This window comes from Thamnophis elegans, chromosome 1 (assembly GCF_009769535.1).
Source record: "Thamnophis elegans isolate rThaEle1 chromosome 1, rThaEle1.pri, whole genome shotgun sequence".
NCBI classification, from domain to species: Eukaryota; Metazoa; Chordata; class Lepidosauria; order Squamata; family Colubridae; genus Thamnophis; species Thamnophis elegans.
In genome coordinates this window covers 128,131,746-128,155,013 of record NC_045541.1, presented here as the reverse complement: position 1 = coordinate 128,155,013, position 23,268 = coordinate 128,131,746, and the positions used below count along the sequence as shown (strand labels likewise).

Below are 23,268 nucleotides of genomic sequence, written 5' to 3'. Positions count from 1 at the left end.
AATACTGTAAAATAAAATGTGAAAGATCTATCCCATTTTGTTTTGAGATATTTTTATTAAATTTCATTAAACTATATATATTTTATTCAAAATAAACTGGAATGGCATATGTTGCATGCATGGATTTTATATGTTCTTCATTGGAAAGATATTTAATCCCCTATGTGGTAGAATGGCTTACCAAATTGTGGGACTAAGCTTCAATGTTTAAATAACCTTTTTTAAATATGAAAAGTTAATCTGATGCAGAATTCAGTTCTCTTTAGAAATCATTTTTACATTACATTTATATATGGAACTGTGCCAAATCCAAAATTTAATTTTAGAGTTTATATTTTAATTTGACATATAATCTACATATAATTTACAGTATTTTCTCAATGTATTGATAATTTCTACACTTTTTTTCCTTTTCCTATTGATTCCAGTTGTGTTAATCAAGAATTTTTAAGGTTTAATAGAGACATATGTGATTAGTAATGAGATATGGAATGCCTTATAGTATTTTAAGCTTTTAAGAATATATTAGAATATATCATCCATGTTATACTTTAGATTTGTTGGTTTTCCAACTGAATTTTATTGTTCATTTTGAGGTTCTTTAATAAAATGTGCTATCTATTTTTATATGATTTTAAATTTGTATTGATATTTTTTCATTTAATCTTTGAAATTGAGGAGAAGGAAGGGCTATACTTGTACATAGTTCAGGTGTTGCACCTAGGTTTTCCAGATATAGGTGGAACAAATGGAGAACCAATTAGTATTCATATTTTCATATAGAGCCAGTTTGGTCTAGAGGTTAAGGCACTAGACTAGAAAGTGGGAGACCATGAGTTCTGGTCTCATCTTAGCCATGAAAAGACAGCTGAGTGATCTTGGGCCAGTCACTCTCTCTCAGCCCAACTCACCTCACAGAGTTGTTGTTTTGAAGACAGGAGGAGGAAGATATGTTAGATATGTTTTGCTCCCTTGAGTTATTTGTAAAAATAATAAATACATGTATTTATTTATTTATTAATAAATAAATAAACAGAAAGTCAGGCAGGGGTTAAATCAAATCTTGCTGTCATTTCTCAAAAAATCCTTTTAACTTTGCAAAACATTTCATTTTGGTAAAAATAGAACAAGTCTTCCCATGTAAAGCGCTTGAAATACTCAGATTTTGAATATTTTTCTACTTTATGAAGTTTAGTTTTGTTCCTAGGAGGACAAAGATGCTGAAGAACACTTTAGTCCTAGAAATCTAAGCAACATAGCAAAAGAAAGAGTAAAACTCCAAAAAGAAAAAGAACATATGAGAACCAGTGGTAAGTTCAACCAGTGATTGTAATTGCTTGTTCATATGACAACAGTGCTGCAACAGCTGGAACTTTGAAGAGCTGTTGTAAGTAGGTCCCTTTGTTCAGTATTGTTATAACTTCACTGATCAAATGATTGTTAAGCAAGGAGTACCTGTAAAGCAAAATCAAGTTCCTGTAGCCTTCCAACTTGATAACAAGTGAAATTCTCTAAATTCATCTTCTCCCACTAAAGCAGGGGTGTCAAACTCAAGGGCCAGATCTGACTCGGGGGGGGGGGGTACTCAGATTCATAGTCAATTCATTTTGCATTGCATTGCATTGAGCTTCCCATGTTTTTATGATTCATGTTCCCTTGTAATTTTATTCTTTCATCTTTGGATTTTGTTTTCCTTTATGTGAGTATCAACAACTGGAAATTTCAAAATCGTTTTTCATGTCTCATCTAATCTGATGGTCCATTATCTGTCCATTAAAGTGAACTTCTGCCTCTAGCATTTTCCTATATGACTGCTGCCCAATATAAGTGCCTGCTGCTTTTAGTGAGCTGATGCTTTGGGTATTTCTGCTGGGAGCATATACGTGAAACATCCAGCATTTTTTGCTATTTTTTCTCATTCAAAGAAAAATATTTTTGCTGAACCTGTGAGAATTTTGCCTTTTACCATTTGTTTTGAATTGTATTAATTTAATGCTCATTTAATGCTCAATTGGTTGATTAAAAAACCTATAAAATACTTTTTATTCAATATCTTATCTTGATGTATCTATAGAATGTAGCTCTAATTCTAATTCACCAGTTTATATTTTTAAATAGAAAAATTAAAAAGGGAGAAAGCAAATGCTATGAAATTCAAGAGGAAAGAGAAACAAGACAAAGAAAAAAGAAAAGAAGAATTAAAGAAGCTTGTGGAGGAAGAAAGACTAAAGAAAAAAGAAGAAAAGGAGCGACTGAAAATAGAAAAAGAAAAGGTATGACATTTTTATTAACTCTAGATTTGAAGTGGCAGTGACAATCACGTTTGCAACTTTATTTGGTATTTTCTAATTGGAATTGTTAAGACTTGGCACCTTGGAGGAAGAACAAATGCAATGGGTTTTTCGAGATAAATGTCACTGTGGAGTAAAAGGCTTTTGCAAGCTACTTCCTACCTATCATGTTTCCCCGAAAAGAACACCCCCCAAAATAAGCCTTCACCTGAATTTTTAAGAATGTGCTTAATATAAGCTCTTCCCCAAAAATAAGCCCTGTGGCCAGCAGAGGAGGTGGCGAAAGCACACGGGCCAAATGTGTCCGGCAGCAGCTTCAGCCCATGCAGGTGAGTTGATTAAAACAGCAGGTGGAGGCAGAGGTGGGCGGAGGCACACAATCTGTACACAGGCCACAGGAAACCTGAGAGTTGGGCTAGAATGGCGGACGGCTATAGGAGGCTTGTCTGCACAGAGGCACCAGCAACACAGAGGGAGAGGTGCGGGGGAGGGGGAAAGGCAGGCGATCAGGACGTGCCATGTGAGCCTGGGGGAAGCTGAAAGTCGGTGGGCCAGAGTAGGTGGGTGGCCGTGGGAGGCTCATCTTTGCCTCTCTTGGCTTGTCTGTGGCCCGTGCAGAGCTACAGGATCACCTACCTTCCACCCTGTGCCTCTGCCTCCATCTGCTGCCGCACGAAGATGAACCTCCCCTGGCCAACCGGCCACTCCAGCCCACTAACCTTTGGCTTTCCTGCAATGGGTCCAGATCGCCTGCCTAATACTGCAAATGTTTGGTAAAACTTTACTGTGTGGCAATTAAAACCTATATAAGAGCATTTTCATTTGTAGTTTTTAATTATTAATTCCTACAGTATGAATGTGGAAAAATGTGCCTTTTACTCATACAATACTGAAGTTCTAGGAGACTTTGTCAAAACAAAAGAACACTCTATTAAAAAACATGTTTATCTTACGATATGCAGTAAATTTAATAGTACCCTAAATATTTGAGATGTGAAGACTGTTTTTCTAATCTTTTATATTAATTTTGCATTTAATAATTAAAATGCAAATAATGAGGTGGAGCAGTGGTGGGTTTCCATTTTTTTCACTACTGGTTCGCTCGTGTGGATGATGTGGGTGGGTAGAGCCTCCCACCACTGCCACTCCGGTTCACCTGATCCAGGTCGAACCTGGAGCAGCCCACCTTTGAAGTGAAGTGAGGAAACCATTTCCTAATCAAATTTCTATGTAATTAAAGGAAAGAGAAAAACTACGTGAGGAAAAAAAGAAATATCTGGAACATCTAAAACAGTGGAGTAAGCGCAGAGAAGACATGGAATGTGATGATCTTAAGGTAATGTAAAATGGGAAACTGATAACTGTTCTGTAACATGTATCAGCCTATGCTAATTAATTTCAAACCTGCCAAATAAGTATAGCAGGATCTGGCATGTTAAACATAGAATGCCAGAAGTTGCATGGTTATGGTGTATGTTTTGAAAATACACCCATCTCTTCATTCTAGTCATGAGAAAGGCAGGATTATTTTCTGTTAAAGTTTGCATTCCTTCTTTGCTCCATGGTGAACAGAATTAAAGCACCTCCATTTTCCTAAGGAGCAAGATAAATAATTCTTTATCTATGGTCTGAACTCATCCCTTACAAGAAGCAAGGGGAAAGTTGAAATTATGCTAAATTTTGATAAGAGTACTTATAGTGAGACAAGGTAAATTGTTTACAGGTAGTCCTTACAAAAGTACGGTAATTGGGACTGGAATGTCCATTGCTAAGCAACACAGTCATAAAGCATGACATCATGTGACCACACCACCCTTTACCAGAACTTTCAGCATTTCAGGTTGTGGTTGTTAAGTGAAGACATCGACTGCTTGTCAGTTTACCTATTGGTTGATTGTAGGAATCTGTCAAAGATTATCACAAATGACAATCAGATGACCGTGGGGATGCTGCAATGAAAGTAATTAACAAGAGCAGTCATAACTAAGCTCATTCAGCATTGTTGTTAGTTCGAATAGTTGGTGAACAAGTAATCATTAATAAACAAGGACCACCACATGTGGTTCCATACAACCAGTATGTTATCTTGCAAGCAGAAGTGCTCTTTGACTAGGAAAGACAATGATTAATGCCTATAACTTAACCAGCAGAAACTATCTATGTGGATGGAAGAATATCTCTGACTGCAGAAAAGTGTTAGACGGGACTCTTGGGAATAAAGAATAGTATTATACACATGTGACAGTAGAACCGTAGATGGTAGACTTTTCCCTTTTCTTTATTTGCCTGTTGTTTTATTTCATTGTGTTTGTTTGCTCCTTTATGCTTTCCCCAGTACATTCTGCCCATTTGCTGCTTTTCCATCTCTGCATTAAAATGTAGAGTTTCCTATTTGCTTCCTTAATTTCTCTACCACTTTTCTGCTTTTTGGGCCCTTTCTCTGTTCCCTCTTTTTTATATATATATAATCCTCCTGTTCTTTATATTCACCTTCCCCAACTAGTACTTCCCAATCCATCTGCTCTGATGTCTCCTATATGTTCTTCTTTAATTCCCATTGAAGTCTGAGTATCCCCCACGTCTATTCACCAGTTGTGGAAATGTTGTAATTTCTCCATCCCTTCCAAAAAGAAACTCTGAAAAATATATTTAAGTGAAGTTGTGAAACTGACACTTTACTCAATGTCTAAACTGTTCCACAGGCCTTACTGATTAGAAACAGCTGAAAGAAGCAACTTCATATAGTGTCATAGTGTTCTCTACTGGTGAAGAAAACAATAGCAGACAGTTCTTGTTCTTGATTGTTACTTTTTTTGAGCCAAGTTACAATATTGCTTTTATAATCCACTTCAATAAAATAAAAATAAAATAAGTAAGAAATAAAAGTGATTCTTTTACTTCTGCTCTGTGGACATTGACATGCTTTGCAAAACTTAGCTTAGTCCTTGGAAGTTATTTATTCTTGTGGTAGAGGTTCTAGATGTAGATAAATAGATCATCATTGTGTTTGAATTCTTATCTCTGTTACAATGCAGATTCTCTAACATTCCTGAAACCAATATTTGTTTGTTTGTTTGCAATTTATCAGTGTGCCCAACATGAAGAGGCAAACAGTTTAATTTTAAGCCTCCTATTTAATTGTGGCATTTGGTTTCCATGTTTGTAATATGTATATGCTGCTCATTTTACAGCTGGGCATTCATTTTGTTATAGTGGCCATTTTCCCCCTCCCATGGAAGTGAATAGAAAATTCAAACATCAGTGGTAGCATTATTATGGGTTAAAGAGTGCTGGGCCATTTTGTAAATAGGGAATGAGCATCTTGCACCCTCATGAAGAATGAAACTCAAGAGGCTGCACAATATCTCAATATTTGTATCTTCAAGATCCCCATATATAGATAGGATTATGAAATTTTATGTAGATTCCTGCTAAGAAGACTGTAAAATATTGAATTTTTGGACGCTTAAGACGTTCATTTTCACCTATTAACTTTTCCCTATCAGAACTGCCTTTCCATTTTGCCTCTTAGCTTTCTATACAAAGGAGGTTGAAATTTTCAATTTAATTGTATTAGCTAATTTTGTAATTCCTCTGGGCCCATCCTTTATGGTTTCAAGGCAGAATGTGCTTTCCAACCCAAAAAGGTTTGCCTATCATAATATAAGTGACTTCTTTTCCTGTGTCATCTTTCTCTGTGTGATTTTTATGTTTCAATCTCAGTATTTAAAAAAAAACATGAGAAATCTCCTTGTTATTTAAAAATACTAATATTAAGTAAACAAGAAATGCCAACGCAATGCAAAGGGGAAAGTCCTTCGGGATTGGGCGGCCTATAAATTAATTAATTAATTAAATAAATAAATAAATAGATAGATAAATAGATAAATAGATAAATAGATAAATAGATAAATAGATAAATAGATAAATAAATAAATAAATAAATAAATAAATGTTTTAAAAAATCTTCCTAGCCTTGGAAATTCATAGGAATAATAAAAAGTTGTAACCTTGGGGGAAGGGAGGGTTTGACAGTTCTAGAAACTAATGTTCTGTAATATATAACATAATAAATAGTAAAATAAAAGTAATCAAAATAAAATAAAATATAAATCAAGGCAATCATCCATAATACATGGCTAAAGCTAGTCATAACAGCCACTCTCCCAGCCCAAACAGATATATTTACCATCCTGGCCTCCTGCACAGGAGAAAAGCTAAGTCTTCATTGTTCTTCAATAGGGTTTGATGTGCCTGAACGTTCAGTAGGGAAGTTTGTTACAATGGGCAGACATGGCAGTAGAGAAGGTAGGCCCCATTAGATGACAAAGCCAAGATCTCAGGATCTGAAGAATATCTGTTGAGTCTGTATAGTGTGGAGGACTGGTGGGAAAAATAGGCATAGGCAGTCCTACAAATAACATGGCCCTGTGCCATGTAGGGCTTTATAAGTGATGCTTTGAACTGCATTCAAGATCTACTGAGAGCTAGTACAGTTTGCGAAGTGGTAGCATTACATGGATATACTAAACTAAGTTTAAAAAAAATATTATTACAGCGACCAAGACCAGCAAAGCCAAGCATATCTGTAGCTACTCATAATTCTGCATTTGGGCCCCATTGCAGCTTCAAGATGGTTTTCAAAGATAGCCTCATGTAGAGTGCATTGAAGAAATCCAACCAGGGGGTAGCCAAGAAGTAGCTAACTATGATTAGAGTCTTCAATTCAGAAACAATTCAATTAGCACAAGAGATAGAGTTGTACAAATGCTCTCTCATCCATGGTTGCCATCTGGTATTCATTAACACCACGGGTTCCCAACTTGGGGTCCCTGGAGGTGCGAGACAATATTCCAGGGGGTGCAAAAACTTGGGTTTAGAAATTTCAAAATTATAGTGTATATGCATAATTATATACAAATTATATACATATGATTATTTATTTTTGTAAGGGGAGTGAGAATATATCAGAAGCATTCTAGGGGTGCGGGGTATAGAAAAGGTTGGGAACCTCTCATCTACACATAATAAATATTCAAGTTTCTTGTGGAAAACAGTTCTTACAAGATTAGAAGCCTGAAAGTAGATAAATCCTACAACAAAACAAGAAGTAAAAACTGTCATTCCTGATAAAAGAGAATCATTTAACTCCATTACACAAGGTAGATAAGAAAAAATGATTCAAAAATTTAAACTTTGATTTCACTATAAATACTGTATAACTCAAGTTTAATATATAGGAGTCATGGGTGTTCATTTCAAAAGGCTTCATTAACTTTTGTAGTATAAACATTACTTCCAGTTCTTACTCCTGCCTTAACCATGACAGCCAGCTGGGTAACTTTGGGCCAGTCATTCATCCTCAGCCCAATCCCCCATAGGTTGGTTGTGGTGCAGAAAATAGGAAGAGGAAAGAGTCTTAGGTATATCCTCCAGCTTGAGTTATTTATAAAAATAACAAAGGTGGGATTAAAGAAGCTTAATAAATAAATATGCTCTTGACAGTTTGTGATATCCTCTTCTGGTCTGGCACTGTCAAAAAAAGAGCTGACATTTCATTTGTATTACAGGAACTTCCAGTTCCAACTCCAGTGAAAACCAGACTACCTCCAGAAATCTTTGGCGATGCTGTAATGGTTTTGGAGTTCCTCCATGCATTTGGGGAACTATTTGATCTTCAAGATGAATTTCCTGATGGGGTAACTTTAGGCAAGTTTTTTTTCTTGGATTTTGTTTTGAAGTAAGGTATATACTATCTTTCTGATATCTGGCCATTTATAAATAATTTATAAAATCTCAAAGATTTACTTACATCTAAAGCAAATCAGTTTGAAAAATATATTTCTTTAGCGTACATCAGATTATATGTAATAATATTCCTTTGAACAGAACATACTGTTTATCACCTCCAAAAATGCAATTTGATATGTTGATGAAGATTCTTGTCGTCCAGGTAGAGTTGTCTGGAATTTGAGTCATGGCAACTGGTAGTCTTTTTGGTTTGAAACATTTTGCTACTTATCCAAATAACTTTTTCAGTCTGAGCAAGTTGGTTAGGGGGAAACCCCATATACATATGTCCTTCACAGCAGTTCAATTTCTTACCTAATCTGAATAGGCTTGTTAGGTGAGCAGGTAGAGTCATTGAGAATGATTGCTTAGTTTGGTTTGAGTGAGGAGTGAAGGAATCCATTTATACCAAAGTAGAAAATCCCTCCATTAATAGAGGTGGAGGTCTGAAGAACAACTGGTCCCTCATTTTTTATGCTGCTCTTGCATTGGTCCCCGGAAGATCAAGACCTCTTCACAGATTCACCAGGAAGGCCTCACTTAAGGACCCCCCTAGAAAAAAGGGTTTAGGAACAATGATTCTTAATAATTCTTTTCTTGCTAAAAAGAAATATACAAGGAATGTGTCACCTAATTAGAAACACTTTTTTATCCATTTAGTAGGTTAATTTGAAATAAATAGGGAGGATAGCTCTAATCCAGTTTGGGACATCTAGTTATTTTTCTGCCCCCCTCCTCCCCAGTATTTTATTCGATCTGTCCTTTCTTATATGGATGTTAGTTAACAGTCCAGCAAGATCTTGACATTTGTATGTTCTCTTTCATTTGCCTAAGTGCCCCTTTTCATTTCAATATGGGGATGCACCTGAACATGTTAACCAGTTGGATTCTGCATGTCTAAAATTGTACATTAGAGAATAAAATAAGAAGATTTCTCAAGCTAAGATTCAGATCCAACTGCATCTTTTAAGCTTTTGTACTTGGATGTTGCAGAGAAACTAAAATTTTATTTTATTATTTGCAGAAGTTTTAGAAGAAGCTCTTGTAGGAAATGACAGTGAAGGCCCACTTTGTGAATTATTGTTTTTTTTCCTGACTGCCATTTTTCAAGCTATGGCTGAAGAAGAAGAAGACATTGCCAAAGATCAAATAGCAGATGCTGAGACCAAAGGTCAGATCAACTACACTTTTAAAGAACAACTTTCATACTAACCTGTATTCACAGCAATATTTTCTTTCAATTAACTTTGCTATGCTGTACAACTGGTGAGAAAAGACAATATTTCAGATACAAGCTGCAGTAGTGATCCAGATGTATTTCTACTGTTGTCTTTCTTAAAAAGGCAGAGATTCCATTTATTGTATCTCAAGAAATTCAAGCTGATATGTTTTTCCAAAGATTCAAAATTATGTTTGCTTATTTTAGTTTTAAAACAATGTCAGCAGTAGACACTTCTTTTATTGAATTTCTGCAGGTGTGATCTTCATCTTGGTGAGGTGAATAACCTCTAGTACAGTAGTTGCATGAGCTTCCAGTGTTGCTACAAACTGTTAAAATTTTGATCCTGTTACCATAATGGCATTGCCAATGCCCATAGGTTCAAAGCCCAATGATGACTATCATTCACTCAGTGCTATTATAACTTTTGAACAGATGAAGGATTGGTTGTTAAGGAAGACAGGACTGCCTGTATGCCCCCTCTAGCCCAAACCAAAACGGCCTTGGAGAACAATGCCCAGTAACTGGAGGAGAGGGATATGCACACAACAGTCAAAAGTAGCTAGTGGTTTTTGGTCAGATTACAGACATTTTCAATGAGACAGGCATTGTAGAAAATTTACATGTTAAGATTTATATTGGGAAACCACTACTTTAAAAATAGAACTTTTTGTTGTTAGTTACAAAGTCGTGTCCGACCCATTGCGACACCCCCCATGGACAACGTTCCTCAGGCCTTCCTGTCCTCTACCATCCTCTGGAGTCCATTTAAGCTCACACCTACTGCTTCGGTGACTCCATCCAACCACCTCATTCTCTGTCGTCCCATTCTTCTCTTGCCCTCAATCTTTCCCAGCATTAGGCTCTTCTCCAGTAAGTCCGTCCTTGTCATTAGGTGGCCAAAGTATTTGACCACCTAATGGATCTGGACTTCTAAGAGCAGACATGGTTGATCTCCTCTAGGACTGACCAGTTTGATCGCCTTGCAGTCCAAGGGACTCATGGGAGTCTTCTCCAGCACCATAGTTCAAAATAGTTCAAAATAGAACTAAAGACAATTTAAGATAGTTGTGGTAGACTAGGAATAAAACTAAGGCTATCTCCAGAAGGCATGTCCTCTGCTGGACAGCCATCTGGAGATACATTTATTTGGAATCTAGCATTGAGCAGAGAATTTAATCCAATTCTGTTATTTTTTGTTCTGGGAAGTTTTCTGTATTCTGCTTTAATAGTGCAGAGGCAGGCAGAGAGGAGTGATATACAATACAATACAATACAATACAATAGCAGAGTTGGAAGGGACCTTGGAGGCCTTCTAGTCCAACCCCCTGCCTAGGCAGGAAACCCTATACTGTTCCGGACAAATGGCTATCCAACATCTTAAAGACTTCCATTGTTGGGGCATTCACAACTTCTGGAGGCAAGCTGTTCCACTGATTAATTGTTCTAACTGTCAGGAAATTTCTCCTCAGTTCTGTTGCTTCTCTCCTTGATCAATTTCCACCCATTGTTCTACCCTCAGGTGCTTTGGAGAATAATTTGACTCCCTCTTCTTTGTGGCAACCCTTGAGATATTGGAACACTACTATCATCTCTCCCCTAGTTCTTCTTTTCACTAAACTAGACATACCCAGTTCCTGCAACCATTCTTCATATGTTTTAGTCTACAGTCCCCTAATCATCTTTGTTGCTCTTCTCTGCACTCTTTCTAGAGTCCCCACATCTTTTCTACATCGTGGCGACCAAAACAATGCAGTATTCCAAGTGTGGCCTTACCAACGCATTATAAAGTGGTATTAACACTTCACGTGATCTTGATTCTATCCCTCTGTTTATGCAGCCTAGAATTGTGTTGGTTTTTTTGGCAGCTGCTGCACACTGCTGGCTCATATTTAAATGGTTGTCCACTAGGACTCCAAGGTCCCTCTCGCAGTTACTACTATTGAGCAAAGTACCACCTATACTGTACCTGTGCATTTCCTTTTTCTTGCCTAAATGTAGAACCTTACTCTTACTCTACCACCATTGAATTTCATTTTATTTGATAGTGCCCAATGTTCAAGTTTGTCAAGATCCTTATGTATCTTAAGCCTGTCTTCTGGAGTGTTGGCTATTCCTGCCAACTTGGTGTCATCTGCAAATTTGAAGAGTTCCCCATTTATTCCCTCATCCAAATCATTGATGAAGATATTGAAGAGTACTGGGTCTAAAACAGAGCCTTGGGGTACTCCACTGCATACTTCCCTCCATGTAGATGTCGTATGTTGAGTGCTGTTGGTCAGCCAGTTACGAGTCCATCTGGTGGTGATGCTGTCTAACCCACATTCTTCTACTTTATCTAGTAGTAGGTTATGGTCTACCTTATCAAACGCCTTACTGAAGTCCAAGTAAACTATATTGACGACATTCCTCTGGTCCACTAATTTTGTCACTTTGTCAAAGAATGCAATAAGATTAGTCTGGCATGATCTGTTTTTGACAAACCCATGTTGGCTTTTGGCTATTACTTTGTTTACTTCTAGGTGTTCACTAATTCGTTGCTTGATTATCTTTTTCAGAATCTTTCCTGGTCAGGCTGATAGGTCTATAGTTTCCTGGATCTATTTTTTTTCCTTTTTTGAAGATGGGAACCACATCAGCTCTTTTCCAGTCCTCTGGTAATTCCCCAGTGCTCCAGGATCTTTGAAAGATATAGTTCAGTGGTTCTGAGATCTTGTCTGCCAGTTCCTTCAGAACCCTGGGGTGTAATCCGTCCGGTCCTGGTGATTTGTACTCGTCTAGGGTAGACAGGTGCTCACTTAATATTTTCTTCCCTATTTCAATTTGTGTTCCTAATCTGATTTTTGTGGTGCTGTTTTTGATAGGTTGGACTATTTTATCCCTTTGTGTAAAGACAGATGCAAAAAATGAGTTAAATAGTTCTGCTTTCTCCCTGTTGCTTGTCACCTTGTTACTTTCTCCCAGCAATGGACCAATTGTTTCCTTGACCTTTTTCTTGTTTTTAACATGTTGGAAGAAGCTTCTTTCGTTGTTTTTTACTTTTGTGGCAAGCCTTTCTTCATTATGAGCCTTAGCTTTCCTTACTTCATCTTTACAGGCTCAGGCTATTTGCTGATATTCTGCCTTAGATATGTCCCCCTATTTCCACTTTTTATACTTATCTTTTTTGTCTTTCAATTTGTCAGAGAGTTCTTTATGCAGCCATGCTGGTTTCTTTTGGGAGCTGTTATTTTTCTTCATTGGTATTGTGCTAGACTGAGCTTTTGTAATCTCATTTTTCAAAATTTTCCAAGCCTCTTGAGTTGTTTTCCCCTTGAGGATTCTCATCCATGGAATTCTTCCCGAGTGCTCTCTAAGTTTATTGAAATTAGCTCTCTTAAAGTCCAAGACTCTATATAGCTTTGCTATATTATGTGGCTGAATGATTTCTTTCAGAAAGCAACAGAGAATGTGAGGAAGCCCCTACTGTAATGTTGCTCAAAGTTTACTAGGCTTTTTAAAGAATAAAAATATGATGGGAAATACTTCATATTAATACTGTTTTCCAAAAGAAAATGTAGCCTCCTTCCCAAGTCCTGCATATTTTTTTCCCCACGACAACAACAATCTCTAAACAGATTAGTATTACTTATGGGTACAAAATTCCCAAAACTGCTCTCAGAGGAATTAATGGTAGAATTTTTCTTTTTTGTCTGGATTAAAATATTGTATAAATTATTATTTCATTATTATTATGGATAGTAATTGTCAAGTTTGAAATGAATAATTTTATAAGATTGTGATGTACAAAAACATATAGAATTGGATAACATCTGCATTAATAATATCATCTTAAAAATAATATTTTTTAGAGAAATACATAATTGGAGAAATTCCTTCAGTGCAATAGTTTGCAAATTATCATGAAATGTTGCTAATCCCAGCTCAACCAGCTTTTCCTGAAGTGTGATAGAATTAACGGAGACTCATTCCACATGTTTTCTTCCTAGCAAAGGCAACCAAAACTATAGCATCCATAAAACTGAATTTTAAATGGCACTTCATCTAAAGATCAAGAATCAAGAATGGTATGCTAGCCATTGGCCAAAAATTACTCAGCATGAAAGAATTCAAGCATAGCTTTTTACACAAACCTCATTATCATAGTTATAGTAGGCCAGTCTGTCTTCCATGTACAGGTAGTCCTCTACTTACAGCAGTTTGTTTAGTGACCATTCAAAGTTACAATGTTACTAAAATGTGACATGACCATTTTTCACAGTTAGGACCTTTGCAGATCCTCATAATCATGTGATCAAAATTCAGATGCTTGGCAATTGGTTCCTACTTATGACCGTTGCTGTGTCCCAGGGTCATGTGATCCTCTTTTGGCAAAGTCAATGGGGACAACAACAAGGTTACTAACTTATCAACTGCAGTAAGTTACTCAACAACTGTGGCAAGAAGGGTAATAAAATGGGACAAAACTCACTTAACAAATGTTTCACTTAACAATTATGATTGTAAGTCAAGGACTGCCTGTATTGACTAGTTCTCTGATCTTCTGGCTGGTTGTCTCTGAGTTCTTTTATAAGGTAAAAATGACAGAGGTCAAAGCAATAGATCTCATTTTCTGGGTATCTTGTCTGAATGTACCAGCATTACAAATTGAAAAATAGTTAACTCTGAAAATAAAACATTAAATTTACAAACATTTGATCTACTCAAATTATGGCATTCAACTTAGAATAGATATTAGTAATTTTACCTGTAAAAAGATTTTGTAAAATAGTTGTAATGATTTGCACTGTATGTATTTCATTTGATTAGGCTGCTTACGCATGAAAATTGCTAAAGTATTTATATACAGCTATTGTGTAATGAGAATTCATTCAAATTTATTTGGTAAGGGTAACTCAGTTCTATTTTATGGAGAATATTTAAGTTCTGTTTGTAGGCTATCATTCAGTGTTAACAGTTGGAAAGATAAACAAATACTTTACCAACAGGAAATGTATTACTTATTGTTTCATGCAGAAACAAAGCTAAATACATTTAGTTTTAATACCTGCAGAAGAAAGAGGAGAGTAGTTCACTTGCAATTGCTTAATATGTAATTAAAAATGCCTGATGCTGCTTAAAGGGAGCTTACTTGGATATATGTTTTGCCAGTTATATGAAATAAAGAATTTCCTCAGTATGGCAGATTAGCATTGATTGCTGCCTATTTATCTCTTTCTTTGACAGTAGGTAACAAATTACAAGGAATGGACTGAATAGCTTGTGTTAAAAATCTTTGCATGAGTGTGTTTGTAATCTTGCAGTCCAAGTGTGCGCAAGAAACTTTTAGTGAGTTGCATGCTTTCTCCAGCTGTTCGCCAATATTATATTTCTTCGTTGCATTGCAACTTATCTGAATATTGAATTTATATGTTGTTTCTGCATTGCTTAAGTTGGCTTGCTTGCTTGCACTCCATTCAGAAATGTTAATTTACACTAGAATAAAGTCTTTATTTCCTTAAAGATTTAACAGAGGCTTTGGATGAAGATGCAGACCCCACAAAATCTGCACTATCCGCAGTTGCAACTTTGGCAGCTGCCTGGCCCCAGTTACATCAGGGTATGTGTGGGTTTCTTTTTTTTTTGTTATTTTTTTTTTGCTGCATTTTTTAAAAGTATAATTTACATTATTTGCTTAAACATTTTTAGAAGTCAAATAGATTAACTTGATTTTATTGTTAACCATAGGTTGTAATTTGAAAAACCTGGATCTTGATAGCTGCACTCTTTCTGAGATTCTCAGGCTTCATATCCTAGCATCAGGTGCAGATGTAACATCAGCAAATGCTAAATATCGCTACCAGAAGCGAGGAGGATTTGATACTACAGATGATGCTTGCATGGAGCTAAGATTGAGTAATCCTGGATTGTTGAAGAAACTCTCATGTACCTCAGTATATGATTTATCATCAGGTAAATAGAGCCAAACCAGTTTCTATCTACTGGCTGCCTGCAATTTGGCAGTTCAAATCCCAGGTTCAAGGGTGATTCAGGCCTCCATCCTTCTGTGGGTTAAATGAGGACCCAAATTATTGGGGCAATATGCTGACTGTAAAACTGCTTAGAGAGGGCTGTAAAGTGCTGTAAAGTGCTGTAAAGCAGTATATAAGTCTTAAGTGCTATTGCGATTATCCTCTGTCACAAATGTTCTCAAAGTATTGAAAGCTTAACTAAACAAATTTTCAGGAGTATTTTGAAGGACAAAATACAAATTTTAGTTGCGAGGATACATATGGTTTGGTGAGGTAAATATTATTTCTATGTTAAAATGTCAAACCTAATTTTTTAATGAAGCCAACTCTTTTCATATATATTTATCAGCTGAAAAAATGAGGATTCTTCATGCTCTTTGTGGGAAACTTCTAACTCTTGTTTCTACTCGAGACTTCATTGAAGACTCTGTTGATGTATTGCGACAAACAAAACAAGAATTCAGGGAATTAAAAGCAGAACAGCATCGCAGAGAAAGAGGAGCTGCAGCAGCAAAGTGAGTTCAAACCTGACCAAGGGAAAGCAAAATTGTAACTCTAGAAAGCTATTTTTCTGCAAAATGTTGACAGGGCTACCCATGGTAATTATAGTAATCTTTGTAATAGTTTACAGTTTGGTTGAGAAAAGCATTTAATGCTAAGATTAGTTTAATTTCCTTTATTTCAGGCAGTTTATAATGTTAGTATTTTTAATATAAAATTTAGTTATGTACTGATATTTCTTCAGATTTTAATGTGTTCAAATGCATTTAAGAATATAGAATATGTTAAGATTTGTGATATTCCACAGTGAGAAAAATGTGTTCACAGGAAATAAATGAAAATAATGTATGTTAATGTAATAAATTAATTATGCCATGTAACTTCAGAATCCGCAGAAAAAAAGAAGAAAGATTGAAAGGGCAGGAACAAAAGATGAAAGAGAAACATGAGAAACTGAAAGAAATAGAAAAAAATCCTGCAGTTGAACTGTCTATTAGGTAAGATCAATTGTTATTTAAGGCTCATATGTCACTATGCTGCTGCTTAACTGAATGCTTTGATATGGTTCTCTTAATCTATACCAGTGGTTCCCAGATTTACATCAGGCCCTTTTTTATTTTTTAGAAAACCCCATACCTGCTTGTTTCTTATTTAAATAAGTTTCTCTTTTAACAAAATATGCCATAATTAAAATTCTAAATTTTAAAACATTTTTACATTAAAAAATAGGCACCGTTTTTATTTTTTGTTATACAGGTAATCTTTGACTTAGTCATTTGTTTAGTGACTGTTCAAATTTGCAATAGTACCAAAAGAAGTGACTTAGGACTGTTTCTCACACAACCATTGCAGCATCCCCACAATCATGTGATCAAATTTTTGGATGCTTGGCAACTGGTTCATATTTATGATGGTTGCATTGTCCTGGGATCATGTGATCATCTTTTGCGATCTTCTGACAAGGTTAATGGGGAAGCTAGATTCACTTTACCGTGTTACTAACTTAACCACTGCAGTGACGCACTTTACACCTGTGGCAAGAAAGGTCGTAAAATGGAGCAAAAGTCACTTAACAACTGTCTCAGCAACAGAAATTTTCAGCTTAATTGTTGAGGAATACCTGTAACAAAATTTAATAAGGATATAATGCAACCTAAAGTAACAAAAATCAATTAAATTTAATGTGAGAAATATTTTCTTCATGAGTTGGAAAATTCTAGATTTAAAATATTTAGGTGCACAGCATAAATTATTTTAACATCTAATTTATTTCTTTGTTTCATTTTTTGTTAAGAGTTTTTTTCACAGAGATCTATGGAAGAAAAGAATACTGCTTTTCCAACTTTTGGGTAAACCAGAAAATCTAAAATTCCTCTAAGCTTGGATTTTTGATGTTAGCTTTCTCATTCAAATCATGTTCAAATATGTCTGGTGTTGAAATCAAACAACAACGTTGCATGGATTGTGTACTAACTTATGAATAGAAATACCTGAAGATTTATTTGAAATTAGCAGATAAATTCCTTTTTGTTGCAGTCCTGGTGAAGCACGATTTTGTTCTTCATACCCTTTATATATCTTGTTCAAATTATGGTACTATAATTGCATTAAATCACAAAAAAACTAGCTTTCATTGCCCTAGCTTGACATATGACATCTTCTGTAAGATTATTGTGACATTTCATTGAATTTCCAAAATGTAAAATTTCTAACAACATTTTCTTGCTATTGGTATTTGGTACCATCACAGTTGCTCTTACCAAGCTTCAAAGAAGTTGCTCCTGTACTATATGCCTTCTTAGCTATAAATAATATTGGTAACAGTTCCGAAGAAGCTTCTGCTATTTTGGATGATAAACAGCTGTAGCAGAATTGGATGCCATGTATTTCAGTTTTTGAACTTTAGAATCACATTCCTTGGGCTTTTCTTTCAAATACTCTGTTTTTTTGTAATGTGTCATTCAACATTACAAAATGATATGAATGCACAATACTGTTGTTCAGATATGAATGGCATTTTACACACATTTGAATAAGCAATTGACAGTGAAGCTGCAATAGAGTATTGATTGAATCTTCTTAACTATGGCCATATTAGTGTTATTAAAACATATATGTTAAATTTATAAATAAGTTAATAATTAAAAAAATAAAAAATTAACTGATGCAAGTTGTTTTACAGGAATTGGTATCAATACTCGCTATTGTTACTTACATTCTTACATATTCTTACTCTATTGCAAATCAAAACTCAACAGTCTTGATCATTCCCAAATTGTCATAAGTGTGCCTAAAATATTGACAATGTTCTACCGCTTTCTACAACAAACTATAATTTTCTTTTTAAAAGCATTATATTCTCATGCTTCCCCCAACTAGAAATTTCTTTGTATTTGTACACCCCAGGGGATCCTGAATCCTGGTTTCAGGATACTTGAGCTATCTAGGATTAATATAAACTTACCTTTCCAATTATTTTCAAGTCCTTTTCAAATTACTTCACTGTTTATATTCGAAGGATGATACCATAACAGTTATTTTAATATACCTTCAAACTATAGGTCAACATTCTTTAGTCATTGCAAAACTTCCTTTCCTTAGAAATCTATTCCCAAAGAATAGCCACACCTTTCTCCCTTTTTGATATCGACATAGATGAGACCATCAAATGTTGTTTTATGTTATCTACCTTTCTTTGAACTTGTGTTTTTTCCTGTCCATTTTTATGTCTGTAATATTAGTGATGAAGATCGAGAAGAACTTGATACAAGTACAGAAAGCAAGGGGATTGAAACAAAGGAGCAAGAAGTGGATACCATGACAGATGAAGAAGGTAACTCGTCGCCTAATAAAAAAAAAGGTATTTTTAAACTTTAATTTATATTGACTCAAACTTAATTTTTAAGGTTGTTATTGGAATGAAAGAGTATAACTAGAACTTCAGCATTGTTTCCTTTTTCACCAACTTAAAGTCAGCTTGGATTATTTATATGAGGTAAAATATGTATACTCTTTAATAATTTTATATAATAGACTATATTCTTGTTTTTATACTTTTACTGTGTCGTCACTTTTCTTTCCCCTGATTATTATCTGACTTATTTTGTTATCTGAAATTCTATGACTCATATAATTGCATTGATTTCTAAGGCAAGACAGTATACAATATTAGAAAAAAAGTAAAGTTGTATACTTTACTTCAATTGATCATTCCATTAGAAAGAAAGGATGTTGTTCTTTGTGTGTTAGTGTACTGCAACCCCTTACTCTATTTCAGTGGTGTTTTGAGGAAAGAAAGATGGGAAGGAATTTTATGTTGTTTCATGGAAGGCAAGATAAAATGCAATTACTGCTAGTTTTCAAGTTATAGCAATAGCAGTTAGACTTATATACCGCTTCATAGGGCTTTCAGCCCTCTCTAAGCAGTTTACAGAGTCAGCATATTGCCCCCACAGTCTGGGTCCTCATTTCACCCACCTCGGAAGGATGGAAGGCTGAGTCAACTTTGAGCCGGTGAGATTTGAACCGCTGAACTGCAGATAACAGTCAGCTGAAGTGGCCTGCAGTACTGCACCCTAACCACTGCGCCACCTCGGCTCATTTCCTTAACAACAGTTCAAAATTATGAACTAAACAGCCTTAGAAAAAATAATTTATGACCTGTATTCTCACTTATAACTATGTACCACCCCCTTGTCACATGTTTGTAATTTAGGCACTTGGTAACTCTTTTGCATTTATAACTACTTGTAGCAGCATCCTTTGATCACATGATTTCAATTTATACCCTTTTTGCTGATTTCCAGCAAAAAACACCCCTGTGGAAGCTGGATTACACATGCTTAAGAACCAAGATGATTCAATTAATGACTGTAAAAATTATTGTAAAATTGAGTCTGATTCAATTTGTGACCACAATGGAAAGTCTGGTCCCAGCTGTAGTAGTAAGTTGAGGACCACCTGTAAAAGGACTGCCTTTTACTTGTACACTGTCCAGAGTTCCTCTGTAGGGGAAATGGTCAGTTTCTAAATTTAATAAATAAATATAGCTGCTAATCAGTCTTGGTTCACAGCCACATTGCAAAAAAACTCTTCATATAAAATATCTTTATAAGTTGCCTCCAAAACAATTTTCTATTCTTCTGAACAGAATATTGGAAATAAATTATGCTTAGGGCTCTGTATATACATTTGTCCATCAGTAGAATAAGTATCTGAAAACAAACACAATGGGATGAGATTTTATTTAGTAGGAGAGCTAGCAAAATAAACCCCTGGTTGAAATTGGGCTGGCTCCAGCCAGGAGCTACAGAGAAAAAGAAGTTTCCTCAGCGTGGCTTCATGGGAGAAACCAATGGGCAATGGCTCAGTATTTTACTTATTTCTCCCGTCTCAGCTCCAACATTTTTCTTTCTTTGTCATGTAACCCAGAATTGAGTTGTAATCAAGGGGTTGGAGACAATATCAGTAGCCATTCTCTATACTTTCTCTGCTGCGTTCAACCAGCAGTACACTAAGAGGAATATTATAAATTTAGAATTTAAGTTGGATATTTTGCATGAAATGTTTGGGGGTTGTTTTTTTGTAATCTGTAAAAAAAAAAGATTAATGATTAATTAAGCTGTTTCTCCTGCGCACATATCTGTAATTTTTTCTTCTCAACTGCTTCTAGGGCAAGGAGAACAGAATGGCTTTAAAGATTTTACAAGACCAGTGGGGACTACTGATGATAAATGTGAACTGCTTACTGCAGAAGAAGAGGCAGCTTTAAAACAAGAACAAAATAAAGAAAAGGAACTTATAGAAAAGATTCAGAAAGCTACAGTCTGTACCAATATTTCTTCTTTGGGTCGTGACCGCTTATATCGGCGTTATTGGCTTTTTTCATCAGTTCCAGGACTATTTGTGGAAGAAGACTATTCTGGTCTTACAGAAGACATGCTGTTGCCTCGACCATCTTCATTTCATAATAATGTACAGGCTCATCTTTCAGAAAAATCTCAGATAGTCATTAAAACTGGAGAATCTTTGACAGCAGAATCTACCTCCAAAACTTGCCAAGATTTGGAAACTAGTGCTATTGTAAATGTATCACAACCAATACAAAAGCCAAATAGGTGGTGCTTTTACAGTTCTCAGGAACAGTTTGACCAACTCCTAGAAGCTCTCAATTCCCGAGGATATAGGGAAAGTGCCTTGAAAGACGTTCTTTTACAGGAAAAATCCAGAATATGTGAACAATTTAGTAGTTTTCCTATTGAAAAATTCTATATTTCAGGTAAACATTCTAGGTGTTTGAATGTAGGCTTTATGGCAATTTAGTTTATATCATGTAGAATTTGTTCTTCTCTTAACAGTTGAGACAATTTGAGATTAAATGAATTATAGTTTGTTTATAGAGTACTATCAATATAATCCATGCATTTTGCAATATGGTCTTTAACCAAAAAAAAAATCTTACTAGGACTATATAAAACATTCCATACTTTGCAAAGATTTTGCTACATATTAGATTTTATTTATATTTCACTATGCCCAAAAACTTTAGATGGCTAACAGCCTACTGAAATCTTATAAAATAACCACCTGAACAGAAATGTAACTGTAATAATATAAAAATAAGAGATATCAAAAACAATCTTAAGTTCTTAACTTTTGAATGCTCTCTCAAAGAGCCATTTTTTTTGTTGCTGGGCAGAAAGTGTTGGCTCTTTATACCTCTTTCATTGAACAGTATATTCCGAGCAGCATTGTTATTCCAAAATATTGTTACAGCATTACTAATACAAAATAATTAAATGATATTTATCACAGTAATACTAAAAAAAGATTAATGGTCAAGTATGAAGGTATTTTGTATAATCTCTTAATGTTACAGAAAAAACACAGAATGAAGCCAAGCCACAGTTTGGACGTGGAAAAATGCAGAATGGCTGTGATATAGTCCAAAAATCTGCAGAAAAGCAACTTGAATTAAGACTTAGAGACTTTCTCTTAGACATTGAAGATAGGATTTTCCAAGGAACATTGGGCTCCATTAAGGTATTTGACACCTTAATTTTTATAGAGAATGGTATATTATGAAATTGCTGAGCTCTTTCAAAGCACTAAATTTATTTGCTTGGGAATGCAAATGCAATTTAAAATACTAGTTAGATTTTTCTGTGTGACAGATAAATAAATAAATATAATTGAACTTACAGGTAATGGACAGATACAGTTGGAGAGCAGCCTTAGAAAATGGGCAGTATGAACTTCTAAATGAAGAAAATAAAGAAAACGGTGTAATAAAATCTGTTAATGAAAATGTAGAAGAGATGGAAATAGATAATCAAATAAGAATTCTTGCAAAAGACAGGTAACAGTTCTTGCCTAGATATTTTATTTTTTTAATTAATATTTGAATGGATAGATTTCATCTCTAACCACCTATTTCATATTGCATGGTATAATCCTGCAATCTTAGAAAATGTTGATCAGTCAATATTCTCTTTGGATTTTTTAAAAAATAGAATGTGTGCATATAATAGAGAAAGCCTAAAACACATTGGGAAAAGTATTTTGTCATTAATTTGCACAATATTGATTTGTCAATTTTTGTACAATATCAAACTCCATACATACATTTTATGAAACTGCAATTCTTAATAAACAACACCAAAAAGGAATTAAGAGAGATGTGCAAAGGCACCACTAGATAGGAGAGAGAATTTAGTAAGCCAGGACTGTATAAATGATTTAACATTTGGTAAGAGATCTGAGGGAAAGGGTAGCCTTCCCTCCACCATTTTTAAAGAACAAATTCTATTTTTTATAATAAAAGTGAACCAGCATCTAAATTTAAAAATAAGACTGTTGAGAATCCCCCCCCCCATTTAAGCTTGGCTATTTATAGGAAAAAATGGCTTACCTACAACTATTTCTCCTTTCTTTTGTTTGCTTAAAAATAAATGAGCTATAGCTCAATGATATACCACAAATATTTTTTTGCAATTCTCAAGCTAAATCACTAAAAATTGCAGATAAGATTCTTTTCTTAAACACTAGAGAGCAAAACCACCAATCATTAAGATATTGGCCAGTGACCTGACTTAATATAGGTGATGACTTGTAGATAATGACATGACACTGTCATTCAAGTAATCACATTTCTGAATACAGTAAATACAGTGGAGGGATGGGTCTTTTTTTAGAAGCATATTTTTTGTATATAAGAACATTTAACAAAGCTCTAGTAATGATTGTGTGAAGCATGCTAATATGGAGCCCTTGATGCATTTTGAGCTTTGTTGGTATATTGGAGACATTTTGTTACCGAACTAGGGAACATATTCAGTGCTAAATGGGAATTGGGTTTGCTCTCTGCTTATACATAGTAACTTATTCTGTCAGAGTTGGTGGGCTCAGTGTCATTTTATCCATGGTAGTTCTTTGACTATGTGGTTGTTTACTGCTT

General features: G+C 35.1%; 1 protein-coding gene across 3 annotated transcripts in view; it reads left to right on the top strand.

Annotated features, from left to right (window-relative positions):
- BAZ1A (bromodomain adjacent to zinc finger domain 1A) overlaps positions 1-23,268 on the top strand; it is a 51,700-nt gene that overhangs the window by 17,155 nt on the left and 11,277 nt on the right. For 2 of the 3 annotated variants that reach the window (XM_032230757.1, XM_032230738.1), the window contains 13 exons: positions 1,208-1,310; positions 2,119-2,273; positions 3,532-3,627; positions 7,862-8,000; positions 9,106-9,252; positions 14,804-14,899; positions 15,028-15,252; positions 15,661-15,826; positions 16,199-16,309; positions 18,554-18,672; positions 20,485-21,090; positions 21,691-21,854; positions 22,016-22,170. In XM_032230757.1, coding sequence (XP_032086648.1) covers positions 1,208-1,310; positions 2,119-2,273; positions 3,532-3,627; positions 7,862-8,000; positions 9,106-9,252; positions 14,804-14,899; positions 15,028-15,252; positions 15,661-15,826; positions 16,199-16,309; positions 18,554-18,672; positions 20,485-21,090; positions 21,691-21,854; positions 22,016-22,170 — 2,282 coding nt within the window. The remainder of the gene's footprint in view (positions 1-1,207; positions 1,311-2,118; positions 2,274-3,531; positions 3,628-7,861; positions 8,001-9,105; positions 9,253-14,803; positions 14,900-15,027; positions 15,253-15,660; positions 15,827-16,198; positions 16,310-18,553; positions 18,673-20,484; positions 21,091-21,690; positions 21,855-22,015; positions 22,171-23,268) is intronic. The other variant, XM_032230748.1, reaches the window with a different exon arrangement.